The 23,935-nt window shown below is 37.4% G+C and overlaps 1 protein-coding gene across 1 annotated transcript in view; it reads left to right on the top strand.

Annotated features, from left to right (window-relative positions):
- SGK1 (serum/glucocorticoid regulated kinase 1) overlaps positions 1 to 23,935 on the top strand; it is a 109,562-nt gene that overhangs the window by 72,361 nt on the left and 13,266 nt on the right. Inside the window, exon 3 of the mRNA XM_025422333.3 lies at positions 3,902 to 3,977. Coding sequence (XP_025278118.1) covers positions 3,902 to 3,977 — 76 coding nt within the window. The remainder of the gene's footprint in view (positions 1 to 3,901; positions 3,978 to 23,935) is intronic.

The raw sequence follows: 23,935 nt of genomic DNA, 5'->3' as shown, positions 1-23,935 counted from the left end.
TTATATAACATTCCTCATCTTGGATTTAGAGGTACTTAATATGAGGTTCCATAGACATCTTTGTGGATGACTATATCTTACTTCCAAATCAGAAAGTAGGGTCCTAGTGATCAATGTGTTTCTGTTGCGCCCTTATAACAACCAGAAGAGCATCTTGGCCTTCAACAAAAGCTTAATAGATACTTGCAGATATAATAAAGCCATACAAGAGAAAAAAAAATCAAGGAAGACTTTTCTTCCCCTGGATAAACAGAACTGAATTTAAGCTTAATATTTGGAGGATGGCTTTATATCCTATGATAGCATCTAGAGGACATTTTCAAAAGCCTCACTAAAGCAGTCTGAGAAGCAAAATCTTACTTCCCTAGATATAAAATGTTCTTGCTAACTTTTGAGTATTGTGTAACCTGAGATGGGAGAGCATCAACTTCCCTGGTTAAGAAGAGACCAGCATTTTAAGAGTCCCTATTGTATTTTAGGAATAACTTATGAGTTTAACAGTATTCTATTAGTAGCATACTACCAAAGTCATAAAAAGTCATGTGCAAATTATAAATAAGTCAAAAGTAAATCAGGGACAAACCCATATGTTCTGGTTTATTTTTCCTGTATCATCACCACAGGTGATTTTAAATTATTAATATATGCATGTATATTTATTTATTGTGGGCCACTGTTCTTGAAATCAAGATAAGATAAAATGAAGGAAGGTGACCATAACTATTTCCTTTCCAGCAATCCTGCAAATATTACAATTTGTCATTAATTGAAGGCATTTTATAGAATTATTATCTGGCTCATTTTTCATGTCAGTGGAGTCTCTAATGACTTATTCCCAGGTTTATTTCCCAGAGCTTGTCCAAAATTTCTGAACATCTGACATCTCTCTAAATGTGATATTCTTATGTACCTTACCTTCTTATATTAAACTACTTTTATTCTTGTTCAAATGCCCTTATCTTTCTAATGTTCTAATGTTATAGTAACTTATGAAAGTACTTCTAGATCTCAAAACTCTAAGGAATAAGTATTTAGCAATGACCTTCTAGAAGTAATCTTTCCTTCACCCTTGCACTCTAAAACTTTCAATTCTACTAGGCAAGGAGATTTACCCTCCTTTCCCTCAAGGACATGTTAGAAATAAATTGAAAGTACCACTTCTTTTAGAAAAATATTTTTTAAGATAACCTCCCCCCCAAATCCTGTAAGGATTTAAATAAGTGAGACTAAATTCTGTTGGCTTTGTTGAACTCACAATTTTAAAGGATCTCTTTTTAAATCATCAGTTCCAAAGCGCACTGTACACAAAATAGTGCAAGGGCTCATTCTGTTCTTCAGAATGTTTATGCTGTCATTTATTAAATAAATAAACCTTAATAGCCTTCATTAAACTTTAATAAATCTAAGTATTGTTGAAATTGTTGGTTGTGCTAATGGCATGTGGTTATGGAAAAAAAAAAAGTCATTGGTTAAAAACATTCTAAAGAAATTATAGATGAAGTGTCATGATGTCTGGTATTTGCTTCACAATAGTCCAGCCTAAAAAAGAAGGGAATGGATGAACTAAGATTGGTAAAATGGTAAAGTGTTGAAAACTGTTAAAAGCTGAGGATAGGTACATAAACACAAAAGGTTGACTTTTGTGTGTGCCTGAAATTTTTACCTCAGTAAAGAGACTTAAAACCATTTCATGAGGAACAGAGGAAGGAGAGAGGCCTGCCAATCTAGAAATGGAAGGCTAAGGTGAGACAGAATGGCTCCTCTCAAATATTTGAGGAATTATTTTTCAAAGAGAGCAAATCTGTTCTATCAATTCAAGAGGGAACTAGAACTGGTGAGCAAAGCTTCAAGGATCCAGCCTGTAATTCAACTAACAATTAGGGCAGTATTTTAGTGGAATATGTTATTCCTTTGAAGGCATTCATACTGAGGCCACTTAGTGAAGTTTGAGAGATTTTTGAATTGCTGCTCAAAATGTCAGCCAGGGAATGGTGCCAGTCCATACATTCTTTTTTTTTTTTCCTTGATATTTATATTTTCATGGTTTTTTTACCACAATTTTACTTCCAAAATCATGTTTCCCATCAATTAAAAACACTTCACATTACCAGAAAATTCCATTAATAAAATGTAGACTATTTGCATTTTTATTTATCAAATAGTTTATGTGCCCATCTGTTATATTAACAGGTGGAGGAAGGTGACTGATCCCTAGATTTTTTGTGTGTAGTAAGAATGATGACCATGAGATCTTCTCTACTAACATATATTTTCCGTGTACATTACAGTTATATTAACTGTGGACAACATTGTTCAGCAGATCTCTAGAAATTAATCACCTTGCGTAACTGAAACTTTATATCCACTTCCTCTGCTTCCTACTTCCCCAGCCCCTGGTAACCACCATTCTACTCTCTGATTTTATGTGTTCGACTACTTCAGATAAGTAGTATCATGCATATTTGTCCCTTTGTGTTTGGCTTATTTCCCTTAGCATAAAGTCCTCAAGGTTTATCCATGTTGTTGCAGATGATAGGATTTCCTTCTTTCTTTAAGGCAAAATAATACTTCATTGTCTGTATATATCACATTTTCTTGATCCATTCAACTGTCTAGAGACATTTAGATTGTTTCTATGTCTTGGCTGTTGTGAATGATGCTGCAATGAATATAAGGGAGGAAATAACTCTCTGAGACCCTGATTTCTACACGTTCTTTGATAGTAGTTCACAAGCGAAGGAGCTTGTGCCAGATTGTAAATTGATGCACTGCTTCTTCCATCAGTAAAGACCTGCTATGGAAAGAAGAGGTCAGCAGAACTAAACAAGGCATTACGTGACATTCTTGAGTATTTTGATTGTTGCTGCAATGGAAGGAATTTATCCATTAAATAGTCATAGAGACTTTCACAGTAATCAAATTATAGATACAAAATATCCATAAATGGAATGTCCTTAACACTAAGATTTATATTTCCCCAATTTAAAATATAGTTGAAAGCCAAACATCACATTAGTATAAAGTTACACCCCCAAAAAGGGTTATTGCTGTTCCCTGGAAATTATTGTGAAGAATCTATTATTTGGATACGCGCTAGGCAGAGCCATTAGGTTAGATGCATAATATACATATTGCATATGTGCACATGCTACTATTTTTAAAATATAGATTGTTTTAATTATAAAATAAGAATTCATTTGTTTTTTTTGTTTTATTTAATTCTCATTAGTTAACATATAGTGTGGTATTAGTTTCAGAAGAATTCATTTTAAAGTGCTACTGCATTATTTTTTTTAAAGATTTATTCATTTATCTATTCATGAAAGACACAGAGAGGGAGAGGCAGAGACACAGGCAGAGGGAGAAGCAGGCTCCCTGTGGGGAGCCCGATGGGGGACTCGATCCCGGGATCCCAGGATCAGAACCTGAGCCAAAGGCAGACACTCAAACACTGAGCCACCCAGGCAGCCCTAGTGCTACTGAATTAAAAATTGCTCTCCTTTATCATGTGTTTTCCCAAGTATATATACTAAAGGTACCATTTCTGTTATGTACGAGTCCAAAACACATTTCATGTGATAAGGGTCCTTACATTAATATGTTGCTAGTGCTACGAGACCTCTGTGAAGAGCTGTACAGTTTGCACACTGCAAAAAGCACAGGGTAAGGGAGGTAATGGAAGCTGAGCTCCAGCAGCCATGTGCTTATCCAGCCACAAGCTCTGGCAGTGAAACTGCATCAGGTCAAGGGTCACCAATGATCCCAATTTGCCCAAGACTGAAGGGATGTGCTGCATGTGCGAGCTTCAGCCTTGGAATTTTGCCTATAGGACTGTAGGTTGGAAACAGCTGAAACAGTGAATCTATTTTCACATCACTTGTTTTCTCCTTATGTTTTCAAGGCAAAAGAGCCATGTAATCATGCCAGCATCCTGACCAAGCCTGACCCAAGAACCTTCTGGACTAATGATGATTCAGGTATTATTGGAAAAATACACTGTGGCCCTGTGATGTCCAGGAAGCATTATGTAGTAAAGCTCTACACAAAGGCAAGGTTGGGGGGGGGGGGGGGGAATTGTGTTTTGTTTCTTTGTTTGTCTATGCCTAGTCCAACCAACACTTGACTATATACTTCACAATCAATTTTATATATGTATTTATATGTTATATATATATAATGCAAGTCCTTTTATTTTATCTTATTTTTTAGTATCTAAACCTCATATACGATCAGGTGTAGCTTTATGGAGTGTGAAATATCTTCAAGCATTGGGGGCAACAGAGGAATGAGTCTATTTCCTGGGGTGGAGGACAGAGGATAAGGTGGGCAAATACACTGGCCCCAGTTTGTCTTCCAGAGGAAGTGGATTTAAAAACCCAAGGTGAGGGGATCCCTGGGTGGCGCAGTGGTTTAGCGCTTGCCTTTGGCCCAGGGCGTGATCCTGGAGACCCAGGATCGAATCCCACGTCAGGCTCCCGGTGCATGGAGCCTGCTTCTCCCTCTGCCTATGTCTCTGCCTCTCTCTCTCTCTCTCTCTCTCTCTCTGTGTGTGTGACTATCATAAATTAAAAAATAAAAAAAAAAAAAACTAAGGTGAGTCATACTTGAGAATGCTTAGTGGAGGGCAGGCATGATTTCTATCCAGGAGTATGAATCTAGTCAGAATCAGAGGAATCTCACTTTCTGAGATCATAGAGAATATGCTTCAGGTTGTGTAATTAAAAATTACCCTCAGACAAACAGTATGGTGTGGACATCCACAGATTTTTTTCCTTTTTTTTTTCAGTGTTGAAACGTGAAACCTAATTACATGAGGTAAAGACCCACTAGAAATAAAAAGAGAAGGTTAAGCCAAAGTAGCTAAAATACCTAAGAGAGTGTTATTAGAGCTTTCACCTTTTCTAATTAAGTAGGATGTAATTCAGTAGATTCTTTTTTTTTTTAAGATTTTTATTATTTATTTGCTAATGAGAGACAGAGAAAGGGAGAAGAGCAGAGACACAGGCAGAGGGAGAAGCAGGCTCCATGCAGGTTGCCCAACGCGGGCTTCAATCCCAGGTCTCCAGGATCAGGCCCTGGGCCAAAGGTGGCACTAAACCACTGAGCCACCCGAGCTGCCCAGATCTAATTCAGTAGAAAGCAGTAGTAGAGTAGTAGAGATGATACCTCATATTTGGATGAGGCCTCACAGCTTTATGGAGTGTGTTCACCAGAATCTAATTTAGTGTTTGTGGCAACCCTGTGAAACAGGAGGGGCAACCTATTCTCACCATCCCTGTTTAAGAGATAAAATCAGACCCTGAAAGAGGTTAGCTGACAGACCCAAAGCTTATGACCAGAAAATACCAGAGCTGGGAGTAGGTCGGAGAGCCTGCTCGCCCAGTTCTAGAACATGCTTCCTTAGAAGAAGCTATTGGTTCTTGTAAGAACCAATGTGGGCTAAGTCCCCGATTTCATCTTTCTTCTATAAACGAGAGTCAGAGACTATGCCCATTGGCAGAAGCAGGGGGGGCTGAGGAGAGGAGTACAAAACCCTCTCATGCCTTTTTTTTTCAAAGGCCAGGCTGATAGTCTAAACTTTCTATCAATTTCCTCTGTCAAAAAAAGTATTCTCTCTTGTTTTCTGCTTTTTGAACAGAGATGAAAAACATGGAAGTAAATTGGTCTATTTATGCTATCCTTTTGGTCCATTAGTAGTACAACCACAAACTAAAACAAGCCATCCACTGGCTAATAGCACTATTAAGACTCACAGCACATTTGTTGTGAAGAAGCTGCGTCGAACAAAACATCACAATTGAAAAATAAAAATGGTTCCTAAAATTCTGTAGAGAGACTGGAATGGGAAGGGAATCTATGCAGGACAGGCCCAGAAAATAGTGTTCAGGCACTTTCTGGAGCTAGAAAAATTATGTTACAAGAAAAATGAAAGCAGAGGTACCTGGGTGGCTCAATTAAGTGTTTGCCTTCAGCTCAGGTCATGATCTCGGGGTCCTGGGATCAAGCCCCATGTGGGCTCAGTGGGGAGCCTGCTTCTCCCTCTGCCTGCTGCTCCCCATGCTTATGCTCTCCCTCTCTCTCTCTCCTCTCAAATAAATAAATAAAATCTTAAAAAAAAAAAAACTACTGTAGAACATGTAGACAAATAATAGAAATACTTCAGGTCTACTCATTTAAAAAACTTTTTTAAAAATTACTTTTGTGTCATCAATGAGATTACAAAGATACAATGTTCCCTCTGCAGTGGCTCATCTAGCAAAGAGCTTCCACAGTAACCAAGTCTTAGACTAGGGTCTATGTCTATGATTTTGGGAGGGAAGGAGAGAGAGGCTCATTGTTCAGTCAATTCCTGAGACACAGGAAAATCCCTATCTGTGCTGGTGGAATTATCTTTGGCTTCTTTTAATTGTTTCATATATTTCAAAGGTCTGATATTAAGCACATACATTTTTATAAGTTATAATTTTCTAATGAATTGATCATGTTTCACTTTATCTCTCATGAAGGCTTTGCTTCAAGTTTGTTTTTTTCTGATATTAATACAGCCACACCACCCTTCTCATGCCTAGTCTTCTATATCTTTTCTATCCATTTGCTTTCAACTTATCTGTCTTACACATAAAATGCTTCTCATACAGATCTCTTATAGTTAGGTTTTCCTTTTAAATCCTACTGGAAAATCTTTGGGTTTTTTTTTTTTTTTTGGAATGTTTATATCTATACCTATGTATAGATATATAATGGAATATTATTCAGTCATAAAAAAGAATGTGCATACCGCATCTCTTCTATTCATCCATCTATGGATGGACACTTAGATTGCTTCCATATCTTGGAATTTTATATATCCTAAATAAGGCTGCATATATCTCTTCAAATTAGTGTTTTTGTTTTCTTTGGTTAAATAGCCAGTAGTAGAATTACTGAATCAAATGGTATTTCTATTTTTAATTTTTTGAGGAACCTTCATACTGTTCTCCACAGTGGCTGTACCAGTTTGCATTCCCACTAACAGTGAAAGGGAGTTCCTTTTTCTCTACATCCTCACCAACACTTGTTATTTCTTGTGTTTTATATTTTAGCCACTCTGATAGGTGTAAGGTGATTGTGGTTTTGATTTGCATTTTCACATGATGATTAGTGACACTGAACATCTTTTCAAGTGTCTGTTGGCCATCTGTATGTCTTCTTTGGAAAAATGTCTATTGAGGTTCTCCACCCATTTTTAAATCAGATTATTTGGGTTTTTTTGGTGTTGAGTCATGGTAAGTCTTCTATATATCTTGGATATTAACCTTTTATCAGATATGTCATTTGCAAATATCTTCTCCCATTTATTAAGTCGCCTTTTTGTTTTGTTGATGGTGTCCTATGCTGGGCAAAAGGTTTTTTATTTTGGTGTAGTCCTAGTAGTTGATTTTCTTTTGTTCCCCTTGCCTCAGGAGTCATAGCTAGAAAATGTTGCTAAGACTAATGTCCAAGAAATTCTGCCTATGTTTTCTTTACGGAGTTTTATAGCTTCAGGTCTCACATTTATCTTTGATTCATTTTATTTTTATTTTTTTGTATGTAGTGTGTATAGTGATCTAGTTTTATTCTTTTGCATGTAGTGGTCCATTTTTCCCAACACCATTTGTTGAATAGACTGTCTTCCCCCATTGTCTATTCCTGCATCCTTTTTGTAGATTAATTGACCATATAAATGTGATTTTATTTCTGGGTTGTCTGTTCTGTTCTTTTGATCTATATGTCTATTTTTGTGCCAGTACCACACTATTTAGATTGCTATAGCTTTATAGTATATCTTGAAATCTGGGATTGTAATACATCCATCTCCTTTATTATTGTTTTTATTTTATTTCCAGTTAGTTAATATACAGTGTGTTATATTAGTTTCAGATGTACAATGTAGTGATTCAACACTTCCACACACCACCCAGTGCTCAGCACAGCAAGGACACTTAATCCCCATCACCTATTTAACCCATTTTCCCATTACTCCCCCCTCAGGTAACCATTATTTTGTTCTCCTATAATTAAGAGTATATTTCTTGATTTGTCTCTTTTTTTTTTCCTTTGTTCATTTGTTTTGTTGGCTAAATTCCACATATGATGAAATCATATGCTATTGTGTCTTCCTCTGACTGACTTACTTCTCTTAGCATTATACTCTCTACCTCCATCTGTGTTACTGCAAATGATAAGATTTCATTTTTTATGGTTGAATAATATTCCATTTTATATAGATATATATATAGATACAGATTTATCCTATTTTCTGTATCCATCTATTGATGGTCACATGGGCTGCTTCCATAGTTTGGCTATTATAGGTAATGCTACTATAAACATCACAGTGCATAGTGATATCTTTACCTTTGATATTTATTCTCAAAATTGCTTTGGCTATTCAAGTCATTTGTGATTGCATATATACATTTTAGGATTATTTGTCCTAGTTCTGTGAAAAATATTGTTTATATTTTGATAGGGACTGCATTGAATCTATAGATTGTTTGGTGTAGTATGGACATTTTGACAATATTAATTCTTCTAATCCATAAGCACAAAATATCTGAATACAATATGTCATCTTTCACTGGCTGCTTTAATTTTTTTAATTTTTGGTTTTTGTCACTTTGACTATGATATGTCTTAACTAGAATCTGTGTTCTTTAAGATGTACACCCCTCAGGCTTAGGAATTTAAAGGTCTTTCTAGTATATTAGTAGTTTTCTTAGAATTTGAATCTGAGGAATGAAATTATTTCTGCTGTGGTTTCTACACTGCTGTGTGTCCTTTGTTCTTCAGCATATTAGCACTCCAGCTACAACTTTTCCTAAATGTCTTCAATTCTGTTAAATGTAAACACAAGCTAAAGCAACTTTAGAGCCATCCTTCTGCAACATGCAAACACTTGAGCCTGTAAGTGGATTCTTTACAAAGGCAATATTCTAGTCACAGTATGAATTTGATTATGTGAACATTTACCAACTCCTGAAATAATTGTGATAAAATTATTCCATCATTTCCTACAGCAGATATATTTCAGTGAATGGCACATTTCCATTCAAAGCCAACCATCATAAGAGTATTTTACTTATTTAACCTAACATATAGTCTCTTGATATATAATTTTTAAGTAGAGTTAAATAGTAGGGGTAATTAGTCCACACCGATAGAAAGAGATGCTAAATTTTAAAATTATATTATTTCAAAATAAAGACTAACTGAGGATGAGCACACCCTGAATCTGGTGAGATTGTCTAGATAGTCATACTCACTGTCTGAGGGAGTGAGAGAACTGGCTTGCTCAGTTGCCATGTGTAGATATGGTAGTTAGAGAAACAAAAGTAATTTTTAAAAGTTTAAAAAAAAACGTAATATAGAAGTAACATTTCATCATAGGGAAGAAATGGAAAATACAGAAAGGAAGAAAATTAATCACCCATAATCCTACCACCCACACTTGTTTTCATTGGACTGGACTCTCGCACATTCCCAGCATTTGTTCTGACACTGAGCAAACAGGCTACACAAGTTTAGGTTCTTTCCTATTTTCTTTATTTTTAGGCTTTGAAACCTGAGTTGCTTGTTTTTTCACACGTTTGCTTTTCAATTGCTGGTCCTATAGTGGCCTGTAACAGTCTCTTAAATTTGAATCTCAAGGCAGGTTGAGTTTCTCCACACTTTCAAAATGTGCATTTTTTCCAGTACTCCTCATACTGTCTACACAGATAATGCTCTTTGCTTAGAGGAAGTCAGATAATGAAGTGGTTAAACAATAAGGTTTCTTTTGCAAATGGTATGATTTTAACTGCATGCTTGATTTGCCAGGTAGGAGAATATTACCCTCTGTTGTTCTCTCTGGGCTTTGATTTAAAGCCACCTTTTAATGAGGAAATGTAATTCTACCATTGGGATTTTCAGAATGTCTATATTTCTTTCAAGCAAAAGTTAAAGAGCAAGAATCATTGTTGTGCAATTTTTTTTCCAGAGGGAAAAAGAAATGAATTTTCTCTTATGTTTTTCAGGATTATGCATTGTTTCTTTATATTTTCTAATGAGTCATCACATTTTAAAATTCAACCCAAATTTCTGGGGATGTGGAAATCACTATAAAGTGGTATATTCATATTTATTCAAGAGTAGCAATAGCTTATGTGCCAAATGTAGAAACAAAATGATTCATAGTTTAAAAACATATGGACTACAGAAATATTTCAGAGAATATATAAAATTAGATCATTGAATTAATATAAGGAGAGGGAGGACTTCATTATATAGGTTTAAAAAGCAAAGAAACATGATTTCTAGATTTTTTTTCTTAAAAAGCAAGTACTCTCATATTTATATCTAGAAAACAGTTGCTTCTTCCCTCAAAGTATGGCAGTATCTAACAAAAAAGAAAAACATGAAACAAATTAAATTAGATCTGCTTACACAGAAACTTTCCATCTGATACATGCTGGCCAGTGTAGACTTTGCCTCTTGCTATTAAAGATAAAACCATTGATTAAAAATCTATGGACATGTAAAAATCTTTTAAGTGGACTGACCTCATTTACTCAGGTTCTAACTACAGAAAGGGAGCCATCTCATTAGTAAGGTCATCTCACCCAGAGTGAGGAATCCCAGAGTTCACCAATGCCACCAATGGCAGCAGCTTTGCAAGGAACAGGGATACAATCATAAAGACTCTGCACTTGATGCATTTCTGAATGACCCTATTTCTCCAACTCAATCTTTTCAAAATCAAACTTGGTATTAGTTTCCACCATCATAGATCAAGTAGCCATAATCACCCTTGGTTTCCTGAACCACATCTCTCAGTCATCTGGACTTAACTCACTCACATTAGAGTTGACCAGCAAGCCATTTGGCCAGGCTCACCAGTGAGCATGTGTGAAGCAACAGGAAATGGCTCAGCAGTTCACCTTCCTCTGTGGTTAGGCTGTGAACTCCTGAGAAGGGCCAGCTGAGTTGGCCACCAACCTCATTGCTTATTATCCGTGGGACTTGGACAAATGGTTTCACTCTTCTACACTTCCCTTTTATACACCTGCAAAAAAATGTAATATTTATAATAGGTCATAGAGTTTTGTGAAAGTCAAAGGAAACAATGCAGGTAAAGGTACTCGGAAGTATATCCAGTATATAGCTTGGGCTCAATTTATGTTAGCTCTTCTTACTTGTAGATAGAATTATGTCACATATATAAATCTGAACACAGATACCCCTGCTCTATTTAGGGATTACAAACCATGGGTTGAAAGAATGCATTTTATTTTGTCATTGATGTTACTATCTCCTGCTTTACTGGACCTATAGCTCCCTGAACCACAAAGCTCATTATTCACTGTCAACTGTTATCTGGTTCCCCAGACACAAGACTGATAAGTTTCCTGAAAATAGACATATGGCTGGACATAAAATCCTGAAGCTGGAAAGAGCCTTAGACATGACCTAGTCATTTAGATAAAATATCACCTTCTTCAGCAAAGATCTGTAAAGCAACTGAAGTCATTTTTACATGACTTTAACCTTTTACAGTGGTATAGAGGGTTCCAAGTTCAAGGATGAATTCTTTATCCCAGTGAGTAGCAAAATATCATCTCAAAACTCCTCCATTTAAAGACAGTAGCATTTAAGTTATGTTTGATGGCAAAAGTTTGTCAAATTCAATCCCCCCCGATTATCCTGCTGCCAAATGTGTGCATATGTGACTGCAGACTCAGTTCAGCTCAACACAGGGAAGCCCCCTTCCCTCTCCCTCAGACCATGGAAATTAAGAGTTTAGCTTTCTAAAGCTTTACGTTGGAGCAAAATCTGTTTCCACCTTTGTTGAACTCACAGTTGTTTCTTCCTCTGTGTGATGACCAAAATTAACTTGCTATTGCTGCTGTTTTACACAAGGCTGAACTGAGTTTCACAATGGCTGATTTTTCTGATTCCCCAGAACTCTTTCTAAATGTTTTCACACAGTATTTCTTGGTGCCCATTTTATTCAGATCATTCATGTCAAAGATCTTTGATTTTCATAGTATTAAAGGGCATTTCATTATAGCTAAAATGGTACCAGAAAATTTTCTCCCTTAGCAAATGCAAGGAAAGTAGATTAAATTCAACTTCACAGTTTTGGAAAAGTTTGTTTTCTCACATTTAAAAAAATATTTTACTTAAATTCAATTTGCCAACATCTAGTATAACACCCAATGGTCATCCCATCAAATGCCCTTCTCAGTGCCCGTCACCCAGTTACCCCAAGCCCCCGCTCACCTCCCCTTCCACAACCCTTTGTTTGTTTCCCAGAGTTAGGAGTCTCTCATGGTTTGTCTCCCTCTCTAATTTTCCCTCACTTAGTTCACCTCCTTTCCTTTAAAGTCCTTTTCACTATCTTTTATATTCCACATATTTTTCTCACATTTTTTTAAAGATTTTATTTATTTATTCATGAGAGACACAGAGAGAGGCAGACACACAGGCAGAGGGAGAAGCAGGCTCCATGCAAGGAGCTGGACATGGGACTCGATCCCAGGTCTCCAGGATCACGCCCTGGGCTGAAGTCTGCTCTAAACCGCTGAGCCACCTGGGCTGCCCTTTTTCTCACATTTTAATGGGCATTTTGTTTTACTAGTTTGCATCAGACTAATCAGATGTGTCAGACTAATCAGACATATTTTTAAAATGTAGTGGATTTTGTTTGCCGCTGATCTGAAAATTTCCTAATGTATTTTATTACTTTAAACATGCTGAAATATTCTGCCCCTGACAGCTTTCTTTTTGCCCAAGAAGAGTGCCCCATAACACATGATGCATAATGCATGAGATAATAATATTTCAGGAGGTCATATGTCATCATAGGAAAAAACAATGAAAAAAGGGCTTGGGAGTGTTGTCTCAATAACAGAAGAATTTTATTTAGTCAAATATAAACATAGTTTTGAAAATTTGAAGAAAGATACTTCTCAATTTTAAAATTATACATCATAAAAAGAATAGGTCAATGACTAATAATGAAAACAGGCTTTCACAAGGATGAAATGGCCCACAAAAATGGGCAGGTGTGGGACAGAGAAGAAGATATTGGGAATGGAGGGGTGAGATGCACTGAGGGGAGGAGGACCATGGGGATATGGAGAAGTATGATCTGGGATGCTCAAAATGAACACGGAATTGGAATTTAGGGCAGGGAGCCTCCAGACAGCTCATTTGTAAAATGGAGAGGAAATAGAAGGAAATCAACCCTAAGAGTCTTTCTTACTCATAAACTCTTTTTCGACAAAGATGCAGATTGATAGCAAAAAAGAAAATGCAAACAGATATAGAAAAAAAATATTAGCTCTGTGTGGGTTGGGGCCTTTGGCATAGATTTCATTGAGCAGTGTAGCTCCGGGGCCCATCTTTCCCTCAGAAATATGTGGCACTGGGTGTTGTATGTAAGTGATGAATCACTGAATTCTGCTCCTGAAACCAATATTGCACTCTATATTACCTGACTAAAATTTAAATTAAAAAAAAAAAGGAAAGAAATACGTTGCAATCAGTTCTTCCACTGACTAAAATTTTGGCTCTTAGAGGAAAATTTTATATTAGTAGTTCAGCTGCACTGTTCTTGTAGGTATTACATTATGTAAAACACTTGAGTTTTTAAATTGTGCTTCACCTCATACCTCACCTCATCTGATCTTTCCAATTGCCCTGTGGAATTAACCTACTGGGTGATAACCCAGAGGATATTTGAAGAAGTTAAGTGTTTTGCCCAGAGCTAAATATTGAGTCATAAATACTAAAATACAGAATTGAAATCAGATCTGGAAACTCCACCAGGTCTTCGGCTACAACTTCACAAAGGTAAGAGGGATGTTTTGTGATGAGAGTCACTTGAATGTGGACACAAATGTCCACATTCAAGTCAAGGAAAGGGAAAGGACAGAAAGTCAAGAATGAGATTCAAACTAAGATGTGGCCTGGTCATGGGGCAGGGCGAGCTGGGGAAAGGGGGAAATTAAGGTAAATGCAGGGTTTGTTTTACAGGAGGGAGATAGAATGTATCATTTCTTGCCCAGTGCTCTACTGGGTTCTGTAGGGAGAGGGGCAACAGTTTTCCCCTTGAAAGTTCAGGTAGATAAACTGGACAGATACAGGTAGGCTATGAACAGAATAAGGTAAATCCAAGTTAAAATAATTACAGCTGCCTACAGATATGTGAAGGACTGTCATTTGGAACAGATAGAGACCCACATTATTTCTCTAGTTTAAAGCAGAGCTTTTGGTGTCAGAAAATCCTAGATTTGCATTCTGGTTTTACCACTTCTAGCTTTGTTGCATCACACAACTAATGCTTCCCCCTTTAAGCTTCAGATCTTAAGAATGAATGGGGGATGGTAAGTTCTTCATATGGTTATTATGAGGATTAAATGAGACATTGCATAAAAAACACTAATGCATAGTACCTGCCACTTAGTCTAATCGTTCAATGTATGCTATTGTAACAAAATGTACTGTAGAAGTTACAGAGAGGAACATGTTCGTTTCAGCTTATCAGTACGTTCCTGGCACCACCACATGTACCAGCTTTAGATTGCACAGAAGAGTCAGTCATTAAAAAACTTTCATGAGAGTATTTGAACATGTTCTACAGAATAACTTTATTAATTGATGCTAGTTGACCATGGTAGAGATAGCATTGGAAGTAGTGATGATTCTAGTGGAAAAAATAAAGAAACAAGAAATAGCTCAAGAAATGGGTTAGTAGGATTATTGTAGGGAGGTTCAGAGTTCCTAAGGGCCTCTTAACACTGATAGAATCTTTTCACAGTTCTATAAGTACCATGAAGTGAGAACAGTGGTGCTGGTCAAATGAAAGCTCTAACTTTGAATATATACAATAGTTTCAAACTTTAAAACAAAGAGAAAAAGAGGATTTATTGTGTGGGCTATGAACTGTCCTTCATACACATGAGCACATGAGTACAATAGAGCTAAGGTGAGTAGTGGTTGGGTTATTTTTAGAAATGCCAGTGAGTCTCCAGTGATCCAGCCACATGACTTCACCCCATCTCTTTGTGAGACAAATTACCAGAAAGCAGTCAAATCAGAAAGGATGGTTCTGTAACAAAAAATAATTGGCTGGGAAAGATAACATGTTAGATCCAGCAGTTCATGTTCTAACAATAAAAGTGTTAGATACTTTTATTCCTAAAGGTAACCTACCTAGGTGAGTGTGTTCTTCTTTGATATCTTTATGTAAATGTGTTTTCAAACGTTTTCAAAATATTAAAAGTTTAATAGTTTAATAACATTAATGTCATGTATAATGTATACTATATATCCCGTATACATACTTATAATATATTGTGTGTAATATTAATTCCAATCCTTTATAACTGTTTTAAGAAAAGATTTGGAAAAAAACGTAGCAGTCCTGATAGACCTTACAATATCCCCATTAACCTTACAGAAATCGATAATCCTAAGAAAAATTAAAATCCAAAGAAAAGTACATGGGAAGTGGAAAGAAATAAGAAGGAGGCAGAGGAGGGTGGCAAATGGGACTGAGACAACATGCATGTTCAGTTCATCTCTGCCCTTCTGTTATCAAAGGAAAAGTCAGAAAGCAGTGGGCCATCAGTAATGCTTCCGAGAGCAGTTTATGGACATAAAGGTATTTACAATGTGGCAAGGAGAAGGAAAAAAAAACACATGTTTTTCCCCTTAAAAGGCAAATTTAAGTAAGGCTTATGAAACAGAACTTGCCAAACTAGATTTGTGTTGGTATATAAATAGGTATATAAACAATATGATTTGAAGAATGAATTCCAAACAAGTCTATCATGATGATCTATGCCTGTGTTCTAAGGCTTTAGTTTTTAAACAATATTTTATGAATTGTGAAATAGAACCATTGTACACATGGACAGTAATAGTCTTGTATCTTTAGAATAATCATTTGCTCTAAAAGAGGGTAGACTGGAATTTTAAACATAAAGTTTTATAAACAAATAACGTTACAGCAACTTCTTTAAGTGACCATATTGATTCAGTCTAGAAAATGAGGCATTCTTCATGATTCCTATCTTTTGCTCACATCTGTTTAATTTCTTCTCTGTGATTTTCCTGTGGTCTTATACAAAGCTTATTTTCTTTCTTTTTCTTCTTTTTACATTTTATTTGTATCTTTTGTGTACTCATGATTATGAAACAAGTTTGGTGTTATTCAGGCCAGAAGTAATTAATACATCTGAAACTCTTAGTCAAACCACAGTTCTTTTGAGACAACCAATTTTGTTAAAAGGATTCTGTAATCACAATTCAAAAACAAATAGTACTACAAAAATGTGTCTGATGGTATGACCATATGCTCTTAGAAAATTTGGCAATGACAGCTAATCATAGTTCTGATCCAGGATATAATAATAAAAAACAAAAACAAATTTATGCCCAGTAACTAGTCCAGATTAAACATCTCCTACTTGCAATGTGTCACCTGACCAAAGGATCATGGCTTTTAATGTTCATCTCAGGGTTTTAAAGCTGAGGAATGATAAGTAGGAGAAATTATGGTGGCCCCAGCAGAAAGACTTACTCATTAAACATATCCAATATTTACAGAACATTGATAATGTGCAATACGTATGTTAGGAAGTGAGGAAAGACAAGTGCACAAAATAATCCTGCTTTTTCTGTGTCTCTAATAACTGGAAAAGTGTAAACATGTGCACAGATTCCTATAATCCCTGCTTAGCCAAGGGGGTCACTGCTAGTGGAGATGAGACCATGAGGTTATTGGGGTCTTAAGGGCTGGAGTCGAGCTTCAAAACTTCAGAATGAGCTGTGTGGAAAATGAAGTTCCTACTTTATCTCCTGAAATTCTAGGAATAACCAATCATAGAGGCATGATGGACACTTCCCAAAGTAACAGATATCAAAAAGTCACATTTTCCTGGGGCTTTTTGAGACATCAGAAGGACTAAGGTGCCATATCCTGGCACATGGAGTGTTCAGCAACTTTAAGTCGCCAAGTTGTGGTTCTGCTCTGTAAAACATAAAGTACGTTTTAGGGGATCCTCAGAATTTTCCACAAAAATTGTTCAGTGCTAAGATAATGCCCCCTATACTTTTATTCATTATTTTTCAAGTACATTAAGTGGGTGGTCACGTAGTATAGTCAGGGCATCATCAACATTTCTTTGAATTTTTGCTTGGTAAACTGATGCAGTGCCCAATTTTCACAGGGTTACAAAGAATATTGTAAATTATTAGCTAAATGAAGACTAGAAGGACAAGAAAAACAACAAAACTTAAATATCAAAGCTAGCCAGGAATGTTTTAAAAATAGTGAAATATACTCAAATCTACTAAGCACTAAGAAAGCAGCAAATGATGTAGAATCCTCAGGAAATAAAAATCCAAGTGCTAAGTATCAAGTCAATGGATTAGTGCATTTCCATATCTCTGTGTGAGATTAAGCTTGCATGTAACCCCCTCAGGGTATGAATGACACCACTGAGATACTGACACCTATATACACAACTGTGGGAGCAGACAGCTGCAATACTCTAGCCCCTTTCTAGAACACTGCTCAAGGACAGTAGTGAATGAGATCCTCTCAGTGGGTGGAACTGAAGAGCAGTTCACCTGGTTGCTCATTTTGTTTGAAAGGAGAACTGGCCAGACATATGACCATATACCCATTCATGGGAGGTGGCTAATAATTTGGCTGGACAGTCAGGCAATTGTGTGTGAAAAGAAATGATTGCAAAATGGGTGACAGTGAAGTCTGGGGAAGAGAAATGTAGATAAACTTCTCTGAATAAGCAAAAAATGTGAAGATATTTGTGTTCCATGTGAATGACTTCCAAAGGGTGAGCTCAGCAGAGGAAGATTTTAATGATCAAGTGGATAGGATGACCCATTCTGTGGATATCAGTTAGCCTCTTTCCCAGCCACCCGTATCATCACTGAATGGGCCATGGTGATGAAAATGAAGGGTATACATGGGCTCAGCAACATGGACTTCCTTTCACCAAGGCCAGCCTAACTACAGCCATGGTTGAGTACCGAATCTGCCAGCAGCCAAGACCAATCCTGAGCCTCTGATGTCACACCATCCCCCAGAGTGATCAGCAAATTATCTGGCAGGTAGATTACATCCAACCCTCCCATCATGGAAGGGACAGCCTCTTGTTCTTACCTGAGTATACACTTACTCTAGATACAGATTTGCCCTTCCTGAACACAATGCTTCTACAAGAACAATCATCCCTAGACTTACAGAATGCCTTATCCGTTATCCTGTTATTCTATGCAGCATTGCTTCTGATCAAGGAACGAGCTTCACAGCACATAAAGTATGGCAATGGGCCCTGTGTTCATGGGATTCACTGGTCTTACCATATTCCTCGATACTCTGAGGCAACTTTTGATAGAATACTGGAAGACTCAGTTACAGTGCCAGCCAGATAGCAATACTTTGCAGGGCTGGAGCAAAGTTTCTAGGATGTTTTCTAGGATTATGTTCTTAATCAGCATCCAATATATGTGCTGCTTCTCCCATAGCTGGGATTCACAGGTCCAGAAATCACAGAGTAAAAATGGGTATGGCACCACTCACTATTAGCCCTAGTGACCTACAGCAACATTTTTGCTTTCTGTCTTCCCAACTTTATGCTCTGCTGGCCTAAAGTCTTGGTTCCAAAGGGAGGCATGCTTCCACTGGGAGACACAGCAATGATTTCAGTAAGACTGCCTCTCAGTGTCCTTTGGGCTCTTTGCAACCCTCAATCAACAGGCAAAAAAGGGAGGTACTATGCTGGCTGGGATGATTGGTCCTGATGACCAAGGAGAAGCTGAGCTGCTAGTCCTCAATGGAGATAAAGAAGAGTGTGTCTGGAATACAGGAGATCCCTCAGGGAGTCTCTTACTAGTACCATGCCCTGTGATTAAACCCAGTAGAAAACTACAACAACCCAATCCAGACAGGACTACTAATGGCCCAGCCCCTGTTGGGAAGGAAGGTTTGCATCATCCCATTAGGTAAAGAACTACAACCAGTTGAGGTGCTTGTTGAAGACAAATAGGTAGTGGAATAAAATAGTTATAAATACCGGCTATGACCACATGACCAATTATAGAAACAAAGACTGTGATTGTCATGAGTATTTCTTCTTTATTTGTTATGAATATGTTTGTGTGCGTGTATGTAAATCTCTTTGTTTTCTTCCCTCTCTTATCCCTTTGTGATGTCACATAAGATGCATTGACTTTATACCACAGTATTTAAGAATTATGAACTCTATTTCACAGTATTTAAGTTATAGGAAATCAAGAAGAATAAACATACCACAAAGACTTTACATCCTCTTCTGGGGAAAAGGTTATTAAATTTTCAGTTATATTCAGGACAGTCCATGTTAGGTGGAAGTATTGACCTTATTAATGTCTTTATATGGAGATTAAATATCATTTAAGAAGATGCATATGAATGCCAAATTGACAAGCGGTGGGCTTGTGTTAGTTAATTTTGCATATCAACTTTGCTGGGCCACAATGCTTAGATATTTGGTGAAACATTATCTTAGATGTTTTTACAAGAGTATTTTTTGTATGAGATCAGCATTTTAAATCGGTGAACTTTGAGTAAAGCAGAATGTCCTCCATGATGTGGACAAGCTTTATCTCAACAACTAAACAGTTGAAGGCCTTAAAAGAATAAAAACTGAACTCCTTTGAGTAAGAAGGAATTCTATCAGCAGATGAACTTCAGGCTTGAGCTACAACATTAGTTTTTTTCTGGGTCTGGAGCCTACCAGCCCACCCTATAGATTTTTGACTTTGGACTCCAAAGTCATATGAGCCAATTTTTAAAAAATAAAAACTCTCTCTGTGTGTACATGTGCACAAACATATACATGATATACATGTAAATATGCATATATATGTATGTCTGTACATGTATATACATATGTATATACACTATTAGTTCTGCTTCTCTGGGGAACCCTGGCTAACATACATGTGTGTATATGTCATCACAGAGATATGAAAATACAGTTACTCGTGGATAGAACTGGAGGGTATTATGCTGAGTGAAGTAAGTCAATTGGAGAAGGACAATCATCATATGGTTTCATTCATTTGGGGAATATAAAAAATAGTGGAGAGGATTAAATGGGAAAGAAGAGAAAATGAGTGGGAAATATCAGAGAGGGAGACAGAACATGAGGGACTCCTAACTCTGGGAAACGAACAAGAGGTAGTGGAAAAGGAGGTGGGCGGAGCGATGGGGTTGACTGGGTGACCGGCACTGAGGGGGGCACTTGACGGGATGAGCACTGGGTGTTATACTATATGTTGGCAAATTGAACTCCAATAAAAAAAAAAAAAAGAAAATGCAGTTACTTATCAACTTGGTATTTGCGCATGTGCCTTGCCAGTTCTGACAACCTAATGGTCGTTCTGCAATGGCTTTAAAACGACACACTAGGCACTGCACAATAGGGATCCTTTTATCCAGGCCCTACCATTGTGTAGAGAAGGATATTTTAAAAGAAAATAAAGTAGGAGTGTTTTGTAATAAATTTTCATTCAGGTTTTCAGGCAATATGAAAAGTATGGAAGGCCTTTAGTATTGCAAGAGAGGAAATCCTCTGTGAGATGGCCATGTTATCCTGTGTGTCCTCAGGCTGGATGAGAGGTTCTGAAGTTCTTGAGGCAAAGTTGGTTAAATGACAGAAGTCAAAAAGGTTATGACAGCATGCTTTCCTATAGACCAAATTCATATGGAACCATTAATGAAGAGGGATTTCCCTCCCTTTATTCCTATGCATGTAGAAATACAGTGTGACATCTTGCTACTATTACCTATGGAGGGCACATCGGCTTTTACAGATCCTGCAGAGCAATCAAATTGTGCTGAGAAGAGACCACTGGAGCACCAGGCTGACTCTCTGTCTAAAGTCCATCACTCTGGGAAAGTTAGTTTGCTATTTTCTTAAACTTAAAAAAGGGCAATTCTCCTTAGTCAACTACCATCATCTTGTGAATGTGATCACTCCACTGTAAAACTGAGGAGGTTCATGAAGGGCCTTCAGCTGAAAGCAGAAGTATCATGGAATTTAATGGATTCTCACCTTAAAATTCTATCTTAATAGATAGCAAAGAATTGGGGAGTGAGAGCAAAGGAGAACTTAGGGAGCAAGTTTAAAAGGAGAAAAAAAAAAGAGGATACAGTTTTCTGACTTGTTGGAAGATTATCTGTGGTCCTTGGAATAAGAGGCTAAATTGGCATTTTACCAATCTGGGCAGACAAAAGCCTAGATGGCTACCCTCCCAATGGTTTGATTCTCTGAACTTGACAAAGTATCCATTGGATATTGTCTATAAAAAAAGAGTATCTACTTCAGTTTTCTTGGAAAATGGTTATTCAATATGATTACTTAATGACCTCATTGGACCAAAAGAACAGCCTTGATTTCAAAATCTTCACTGTACATCATTCATAAAATTTAGTTCCTCAGTTTTCTGAAGCAACTGCATAATATGTGATATGTAACAGAATATCTAAACTTCGGTTTGATTTTGGTCTTCATAGTGAGTTGGAAAGAGATTGCTAAGAAAATATACCCTTGACTATTAGCTGATTGGAGGAAAACAAAATTTGGTTGAAAATCTACTATGTGCCTAGCAATATATAAGGTGCATATTATTAAATTATTTCATTTATTAAGCACTTCCTATGGGCCACACACTGTTCTGAGTACCAGGAATACTATGGAGGATAAAACAAAGATCCGTATCTTACAGAGACTATTTTCTAGTGCAAAGAGACAATGAACCCAAGAAAAATGTCAGATAATAAAACTAATATGCAGATAATTGAAATAGAGTGAGTGACAAAGGATAGCCATCCGGTTAGTTTAGGTTCACTGTGTAAGTGACGTTTATCCTGAGATCTGAATAGCAAGAAGGATCCAGCCATGTGAGCACCAGGAGGAAATCATCCCAGTTGGAGGGCATGGCATAGACAAAGTCCTGAAGGCAGACAAAAGGTTGGCCTCGCAAAAGGAACAGAGCCAAGATGGCACCAGCCTGGAAAACAAAGGGAAGAGTGGAAAGAGGGAACCACACTAGGGCCTGATTAAAGAATTGGTAGGCAGGCATTTTGTGATCCTGTGATCTAATTTTCAAGGAACTCAACAATCCAGAGAGGCACTTAAGATGTAAATAAATGAGCCACAAAATGCCTGACTAAAGAATATGATGGGGCAGTGTGGGGTGGGGTAGGGAGGAAGGTGTGGAGAAGGGGAGGATTCCAAAGGATTAGCCACATGAGGTGGTTCTGGGCATCCAAGAAGTTCCTTTTAGATTTATCTTTTCCCAGATATCACAGCACCTCACAATATTACAGCAACAGGAGAACTTCCAGCATATTCCTCATTTGAAATAGTAAGTATTCCAAATGGTTAAACCTGCCCAAAGCTATATTTTAATGGCATTTAAGTGTAGCTAGGCCTTAGAGAAAGTAGAAATATCTGTCAACTTGCCTTTGCTTTGGGGAAAGCACTAGTCAATTTAGCCAAATAAATATGGACCATGACCTCCTCGAATGTGGCAATGCTATGCATCTTGGATAACTGTCACATCCAGGACACATACTGCCTGGCACAAAAGTGCTGCTCCATAGTGTCTGAATGAGTACAAATAACAGGCCCCATGCAATCAGTTGGAGCTTGTTCTTCTTTCCCTGAGGATAAGCTGAGTAAGCACAGAAAAGCATCTTCTGTGCTAGCTAGCCTTCTCTGACCTGCTTTAAATGACCTCACCCTCTCAATAGGCCCAATGTACATTCTGTTGTTACCATTCCACCCCAAACAATTAAAACCTCCTTTGGGTTAACTTTTAGCTGATTCTCTGCTCTTTTCAACTTAAACTTTAGCCTTACTTGATATATAAACATTTATTCTGTTATCATGGTATTTAGTTCTTTGATACAACCCTTTCTGGAGCATTGTCCATGGGGAGGCCAAAGGAGTAGAAAAGTTGAAGAACAAAATGGATTATCTTTTCAGGCCTCTGATGGAATTCCCATCACACACCCCTGTCCTTAGCCTAGCAGATTAAGTGGCCCGTGCAGTTCATCTACTTACAGTACATACCCATTACCTTCCTGAGTTGTAGGAGCCATTTGTGCGATTTGTGTTGCTTGATATGTTCCGTTTGTAGTTGTGATATGTGTAGGGTAGGGGTAAAGCACCTAGACATGTCATATTTTCTATGTGGGGTCCCAAGTTAAGTAAGGCACTTATTAAATTCTCTATTTCAGTTACTTTTGCAATTTATATTAAGTTAGTATCCCCATTATACAGATTATTAAGGTTTAGAGAATACCTTGTCTAGAAGCTCACAGATAATGAGCCTCAGGTGTAGCTGACTGACGTGGACAGCGAGGAGGCCCCTCTTCAGTAACTTGCCGACACTCCAGAGCTTGCTGAGCAAAGTGGCAAAAATATTTATGGAGCTTACATTCAGGGTTGAAATGAAAAGAAAGTTCACTAAACTGCTTTATGTTAAAATGATGCCCCATCAACCTTCCGCCAGCCATCCTACCCCTGGTTTTCCCCTGTTGGTTACTGTTACATTTATCTTATTTTGTTGCTGCAATTTATAGGCAGGGTTTATAGGAAACAATTCTGGAGGGGGGAGTTTCTGTTGCTTCTTGCTAGATAAATTACAGGGCCAGAAATGGGAACGATTTGGGGAGAGATTTATAGTGAGCAAATTAAAGCTTTCAGGTCTCACTGCAGTTTGGCAAAAGCTGTGTGCCAGAAATCCAGGCTCCTCATTTACTCTTGGCACTCTGTAAACAGAGCAGGGGCGAAAGAGAACCCTTTCTGCTATCTTCATGTAGGTTACGACTTTAATATGTGTGTCC

The sequence above is a fragment of the Canis lupus genome, chromosome 1 (assembly GCF_003254725.2).
Source record: "Canis lupus dingo isolate Sandy chromosome 1, ASM325472v2, whole genome shotgun sequence".
In the NCBI taxonomy this organism is placed as follows: domain Eukaryota; kingdom Metazoa; phylum Chordata; class Mammalia; order Carnivora; family Canidae; genus Canis; species Canis lupus.
The sequence above is the reverse complement of the archived record's forward strand: the minus strand, read 5'-3'. Positions and strand labels throughout refer to the sequence as shown.